The 7,380-nt window shown below is 47.5% G+C and overlaps 1 protein-coding gene across 3 annotated transcripts in view; it reads left to right on the forward strand.

The window, feature by feature from the left end:
* IHO1 (interactor of HORMAD1 1) overlaps positions 1-6,806 on the forward strand; it is a 35,566-nt gene extending 28,760 nt beyond the window's left edge. For all 3 annotated transcript variants that reach the window (XM_004319882.4, XM_073787936.1, XM_073787935.1), the window contains exons 8-9: positions 4,446-4,549; positions 4,894-6,806. In XM_004319882.4, the coding sequence (XP_004319930.1) occupies positions 4,446-4,549; positions 4,894-6,039 (1,250 nt within the window). In that variant the 3' untranslated portion in view covers positions 6,040-6,806. The remainder of the gene's footprint in view (positions 1-4,445; positions 4,550-4,893) is intronic.
* The last annotated feature ends 574 nt before the right edge of the window (positions 6,807-7,380 follow it).

Genomic DNA, 7,380 nt, shown 5'->3' on the forward strand with positions numbered 1-7,380 from the left:
AACCATGTTGGAATGGAAATATTTATTAATTGTTAAACGAAAACAGCAAGGTACTGCTTATGTGCACATAGTTTGCTCCAGGACACATCTTGTGGAGGAGTGAGATCAGTCAGTGAAAATTGGAAAGGGTATCCTGAGAAAAAGGGGGACTGAGCAAACTCCTCTTGTACATGGAGGCTTCCAGACCCTTTCTCAGGCGGCTTTCATTAGCACAGCAGGGAGAGCAAAACTAGTGTTAAAGGAGAATCACTGGCCATTAGTGGAAAAGCATCAGAATATGACCTCATCTCAATGGAGCCCTTGTCAAATCACTAAAATAGAAATAAACAAAATCATCTTCAAGGACAGAGACAAGGTGGCGGCGAGTAGGAGGACCTTGAGCTCACCTCCTCTCACGAGCACACCAGAATCACAACTAACTGCTGAACAACCATCGATAAAAAAAGACTGGAATCTACCAAAAAAAGATATTCTATATCCAAAGACATAAAGAAGAAACCACGAGACGGTAGGAGTGGCGCACTCACAATATAATCAAATCCCATACCACCCGGGTGGGCGACCCACAAACTGGAGAGTAATTATATCACAGAAGTTCTCTCACAGGAGTGAGAGCTCCGAGCCCCGTGCCAGGCTCCCCAGCCTAGGGGTCTGGCATGGGGAGGAAGAGCCCTCAGAGCATTTGGCTTTGAAGGGCAGCAGGGCTTGATTGCAGGCGCCACAGGACTGGGGAAAACAGAGACTCCACGCTTGGAGGGTGTGCACAAGGTCCTGCACGCACCGGGGTCCCAGGGCAAAAGCAGTGACTTCACAGAAGTCGGGGCCAGACCTACCTGCTGGTCTTGGAGGGTCTCCTGGGGAGGCAGGGGGCGGGGGTGGCTATGGCTCTCTCTGGGGTCATAAAAGCTGGTGGTGGACATAGCAGGGACGTGAACTCTGTCTGGAGGCAGACATTTTGCGGCCATGGCACCGAGACCTGGCCCCACCCAACAGCCTGTAAGCTCCAGTGCTGGGACGCCTCAAGCCAAACAAAATCATCTTTTTTCTAAAAAATATTAATTAATTAATTTATTTTGGCTGCACCGGGTCTTAGTTGTGGCACGCAGGCTCTTAGTTGCGGCATGCATGCAGGAACTAGTTCCCTGACCAGGGATCAAACCTGGGCCCCCTGCATTGGGAGTGCGGAGTCCTACCCACTGGACCACCAGGGAAGTCCCTAAACAAAATCATCTTCACAAGAAAATAGAGATATTGGCAGTGCACTCAGCGGTCCCTCAGATCTGTCTCTTACTTCAACAGTGTTTGGATGGAACAGATGCAGGGATGCCCCTTGCTCCAAACTCTGACCAACCCCCATCCTTTTTTCCAGTCACAACCTTCGCAATCAGCCACTCAGCTATCCTTGGCCACCGGGACCAGCCAACACCATTTTTTGAGCTTAACTCCTTATTACCCATCAACCATGAGCTCCCGGATTCGTCAGAATTATTCCACCAAGGTAGAGGCTATCGTCAACTGCCTGGTCAACATGCATCTGCAGGCCTGTTACACCTACCTCTCTCTGGTAGTGATGATGTAGCTCTGGAGGGCATGGGCCACTTTTTCTGTGAATTGGCTGAGGAGAATCGTGAGGGCGCCGAGTGTCTCTTGAAAAGGCAAAACCAGCACAGCGGCCGAAGCTATCTCAAGATGAGTGGGGTAAAACCCAGGACGCTATGGAAGCCGCCGTGCTCAGGGAGAAGAACCTGAACCAGGTCCTTGTGGACCTGCACGCCCTAGGTTCTGCCCGCACAGGCCCCCACCTCTCTGACTTCCGGGAGAGCTGCTTCCTGGAGGAGCAGGTGAAGGTCATCAAGAAGATGGCGACCACCTGACTAATCTCCCCAGGCTGGCTGGTCCCCAGGCTGGGCTGGGCCAGTACCTCTTCCAAAGGCTCACCCTCAAGCATGACTAAGAGCCTCCAGAGCCCAGCGGCCTCTGAGGAGCCCCTCTGGTGTCAGGGCTTCTACCTGAAGCCCCTCTCTGCAGCCACTAGGCAGCTTTTTAACCACCCTGGACCCCTCTCCCAAGCCTTGGACCAAATGGAAACAATAAAGCTTTTTGCAGAAAAAAAAAAAAAAGAAAGAAAGAAAGGGAGGAAGGGAGGGAGAAAGAAACTAGAGATATTGTCCAGAATATGGAAGTGGATTTTAAACGGCATTTTCACTGAAAAGCTAAAAATTTGTTTATAGACAAAGCAGAAATGAAATGAGTCTCCTTCTAGAGAACACACACACACACACACACACACACACACACACACACACACGCTTGCACGTGCACACACACACAGGATCTATAACCTAAACGTGGATATGCACATGTATTGATACAAAATTCCAGAAACTGCTCTTAACGTTAAATCCAGGAAGCAGGACCAAGGTCTTCATGGGAGAGATTCGATCATTTTTCATTGTATGCCTGTTTATACTGTTATAGTTTTGTTTTGTTTTTGGCTGCGCCATGCAGCATGCAGGATCTTAGATTCCCCACCAGGAATCGAATCTGTGCCCCCTGCATTGAGAGCACAGAGTCTTAACCACTGCGCCACCAGGGAAGCCCCTTTTATAGTTTTTAAAAGAAAAAAATTCAATAGACTTTGGAAGTAATACCTCAATACAAAAGCTCTTTAAAGGAGAAGACCCTGAACATATGTTTCCCAAGGACAAAGAAAGAATATGTGGGACCACAGACTGATGCTTACTGAGTACTGAATCTAGAATTGAACACTTTGCTTGCCTTCCTCATTTTCTGTTCCTAAGAAACATTGATATTTAGGAACTCAACTAGGGTAGGACAATTACATTTGCTTTCTACTACAAATATCAACATGGATGTCTGGAAAAATATTTCACTAATTGAGTTTAGGGGCAGGAATCCAGTACTTGAAATATAAGTAAACACCCTTTTTCTAATTGCTTGACACATTGAATTTAACTTGCGTTGAGTAATAGAAAATTTGCTTTCTAAAAAAATTCTTACATTTTTTATTGTGGTAAAATACACATAACATAAAATTTGCCACTTTTTACTTTTTTTCCCCCAAGACCACACTGGCTTGTCTATTCCTAGTCATCACAGGCTCTTTCTTGCCTCAGAATTTTTGCACTTGCTGTTTCCTCTAGCTGAATAACCTCTCCCTAATCTTTGCAGGGCTAGCTGCTCCTTATCTTTCTGGTTTCACCTTACATGACTCTTATCTCTGATGACCTTATCTAAAGTAGATGCCCCCACCCTCTTATTTTTATTATATTTCCTATTAGAGCACTTATCACAATTTTCATTTATTAATGTGCATGTTTGTTTACTTGTTATTTTTTTCTTCTTCAAGACTGCAAAGTTCATGTAAGTAGTTTTGTTCAAGATTGTTTCCATGCACCTAGCACAGTGTCTGATAATAAACCTTCAGATAAAACTGTAAATCTCCAATTAATATGTTCAAACACATTGGGGAGTCTTTCTGTTTCACTTTTTCATTAGAGGTGTCCTGCCTGGAGCTCAGCCTCCAGCTCCAGATTGGGCAGGCTATGCTTTATGTCCTCTTCTTAGGACTTCACCATCATTCTGAGGATCCTTTTTTTTTTTTCTCCCATTCCTGAGGGATGGAAGCAGGAGTACTGTAAACCAAGGGAACAGCGTGTTCAAAAGCCAATGGTGAAGCGCTTCCCTGGTGGTGCAGTGGTTGAGAGTCCGCCAGCCGATGCAGGGGACACGGGTTCTTGCCCTGGTCCGGGAAGATCCCACATGCCGCGGAGCGGCTAGGCCCGTGGGCCATGGCTGCTGAGCCTGCGCGTCCAGAGCCTGTGCTCCGCAACGGGAAAGGCCACAGCAGTGAGAGGCCCGTGTACCGCAAAAAAAAAAAAAAAAAAAAAAGCCAATGGTGGAAGAGAGATTGCTTAGGCAGAACTCAGAGATGCAGAGGATAGTGAGTCAAAGGGAAGTGAGCCTGGGTCTTGTTAGCCAATTTATTGAAAGATTTGGACTTCATCCAGTGGCCTGTGGGGTACCATTGAAAGTTCCAGTGACCGTTTTAGAGGAGGCATGATCATATCTACATTCTAGAAAGATCACTCTGATGACAGGGCCAAGAAGGCTGGCCAAAGAGGACATTGGTGCCATCATCTGGGCAGCAGGTTTCAGAGTCCCCAGCAGGTGCTAAGGTTGAGTCTGCTTTGGCCAGGATGTTCTCAGGGAGGGAGGGAAGAAGAGACAGTGGAGGAACCACCCTGTTCTTACTTTCTCTCCTCACCAGGGCTGATCTGGATGGCTAGAGTTCTGGGTGTTGGCAGAGCAGGCTCTGGTAGCCCGTGCCGGGTTCCAGCTTCTCCCTCTCCACGACTGTGGCCTGGGCAGGGTGGGGCATAGCATAGTCTTCATGTGGTGAATTGTCATTGTTTTGTATTTAGTGCAAGAGACCATGAAGGCCCAGAGTGATCTGGTGTTGGAAACAGTGCGGGACAAATGCAACATGGAACAGGCCATCCTTGAGCTGCAAAAGAGATTTGAAGGTGTAAGTGTAGACCCTGACCCCTTTCCTCAAGTGTGTTTATGGTTTTGTTACTAAGACCTAGAGAGACACCTTTAAAATTGCAAATTTCAGCCAAGAACAGAGGCCACCACAGGCCCCTTGGTAACAGGCCAGGGTAGAGGCCAGCTTCCTTTCCCAAGGTTCTCTGGCATGATGTGGACCCTAGGGACCCTGCTCCAGAGTGTAGCCATGTATCCCCTGTATAGTACCCAGCAAGGGACAAGGTTTTGATCTGCTGGCCCATCCTTTGTTTTGTTCACATGTAATATTGTGCATTCTGAGTTGCACTGTCCGTAACTCCCTTCTTTCTCATTGCCTTTCTTTAGAGACAAGCAGAGTTTATAGAAATGAAGTCCAACCTGAAGCACTTTGAAGTTTTAGTTGCTCAGCAGAGTAAGGACTTCCAGCAGCTGTATGAGCAGCTAGGCCAGCTGAATATGCCCAGTGTCCTAGCAGAGCTAAATCAATTGATCTCTGTCTCTCGGATACCCAGACATGTGAAGGACAGTGCTTCTCAGACTTCACCACCTCTGGCCCAGAGCCTCAGTTTCACCAGGCAGGAGAAATATGCCTCTGAGGAACCAGTTATGTGGCAGGCCCAGGCCCTCCCTGCTGCATGCAATCTTAGTGTGGGCTCCTTGAGGCCTGGGGAGTCTGGCGTCTGGGGTGAGGGAGCAAAGAGTAGTGCTCTCCAAGAAGAGGCTGTGCCGCTGGCAGTTGGAACTGGCAAAAGAAACAGGCAAATCAAGGACAAGGCAGTGCAGACTAACTGCCAGAATTGTGCTATTACTAAAACAGGCTCTGAGAATGATGGCTCTGGCATCCTGGGCCACAAGATGCCTGAAGACAGGGACCTGGTTTCCCAAGGAGCTTCGCGGCTTATATCCCTGGATTTAAACAACTTTGCAACCAGCATTAAGAACACCTGCCAAAAATGTCAAGCCAAAGGCATGTTTTCATGTAACCCTTGTGAACAAAGGTTGGTGACTGAACAGAAAGGCAGAACTGTAGAAAGAGGGGGGAAAGGCAAGAAGCAGCCTCCCAGGAAAGCCCCCAGAAGCAGGCTCCTAGCCAGGAAGCAAGAACAAACCCCAAGCAAAACCTGTGCTTCCAATTCTAAATATCCTCACCCTCCAGTTTCCATCCCACAAAGGCCCCCCCAGGGGTGGCAGGAACCCGTTGCTCAGCCCCTGCATCTTCAGGGCCCCAGGAGCCCCACAAAACCAGTCTGCTCTGCTCTGAGAGGAACAGTCATGCCGAGTAAGACAGCAAGGGCAGTGCAAGGGAATCTCTTGCAGTACAGGGGGCATGCTTCCCAAGACAACAGCCTGCTTTCTCACAGTTCCCAGGGGGACCAACAGATGAGCTGGTTCAGTGACCTCAGCATCAGAAAAGAGCCCCCTCAGTGCAAGGAGCCAAGGAAGAATATGCTCTATGACCTGGGTTTTGATAGCAGTGATGATGGCTTCTGACCAGCCCATAGTGAATTCAGCTGATGGTTTATTGGTCTCAGCTGGAAAGACAAATCACAGAACTTTGGGCTGGCTAACAGCAGAAAGTTCCCAAAGGCCTGCCTGGATCCCTCAGGGTCAGAGGCTATGCTTTGGAGGGAGTGGTGGTCAGTGCAGGGCTGGGGAGCAGATCCAGCATTCTGGGTACCAGGTGCTGCCCATGACAAAGCATAGGGATAAATACACCCTTATTTAGGGGAATGAAATGTGTGCAGAGGTGGTGGTGAGAGCTGGGGCAGCAGCCTGGGTGTGGGGCATAAGGAGGAGGGTGTTGTGTTTGGTAGAAGGAGGGCTGCCTTCCATATGGAATATCCAGTAGCAGAAGGGCTCTCACAAAACTGTTGGTGTGGCAGGATGTCTCCCAAACACAACATTTTTGGTCTTCAAACATTTCCTTCACATGACCAATATCTTTCTGGGCCTCAGGATTTTTTTAAATTATTATTTGTATCCAGTTTTGCTGCAAGAGCATCTGCATTTTTTGGTCAGTGGAAATATTATAGGGCACACACAAAGTCAGACTTCCTGTGAACAGAGAAATATAAAGCCACCAAGAAAAGAGAGGTGACATGCACCAAATGCCGGGAACCACACTCTTCACAGGCACACGGTTCCATTTTTCTTTCTAGCTGTTTTCCCCTGTCCTGTTTTCAACCACTCTTTTAAAGCTAATGAGAGTGGCTGTGGGCCCCGTATCATTTCTGGAGAGCAGTGCGCTTATATGAGACTTTGGCTTTCCAATTATATCTTGTTGAAGTTTTTGAATTTTTGCAATATATATGTACTTCTTTTGTAATACAAAAAAATCAAAAAATAAAGATAAAACTTTTAAGGTGTGTACCATCTTTTTATTCCTTACGCTTCTCCTAAGATGATTTTGAATAAACCACACCCTACTCAAACTGATTTTTCTTTTCTTTTTTTTAAAATTTTATTTATTTATTTTTGGCTGTATTGGGTCTTCGTTGCGGTGCACGGGCTTCTTATTGCGGTGGCTTCTCTAGGCACTTGGGCTTCAGTAGTTGTGGCTCGTGGGCTCTAGAGCGCAGGCTCAGTAGTTGTGGTGCACGGGCTGAGTTGCTCCATGGCATGTGGGATCTTCCCGGACCAGGGCTCGAACCCGTGTCCCCTGTATTGGCAGGCGGATTCTTAACCACTGCACCACCAGGGAAGCCCTGATTTTTCTTTTTTTTATGAAAGTAAAAATCCTCATGGATGGACAGCTTCCAGAATTTGCCTATTATCAAGCCAGTACAGGGTTGAAAATGGGGCCTTTTTTTTTTGGCCGTGCCACACAGCTTG

Source organism: Tursiops truncatus, chromosome 10, assembly GCF_011762595.2.
Source record: "Tursiops truncatus isolate mTurTru1 chromosome 10, mTurTru1.mat.Y, whole genome shotgun sequence".
Classification (NCBI taxonomy): Eukaryota; Metazoa; Chordata; class Mammalia; order Artiodactyla; family Delphinidae; genus Tursiops; species Tursiops truncatus.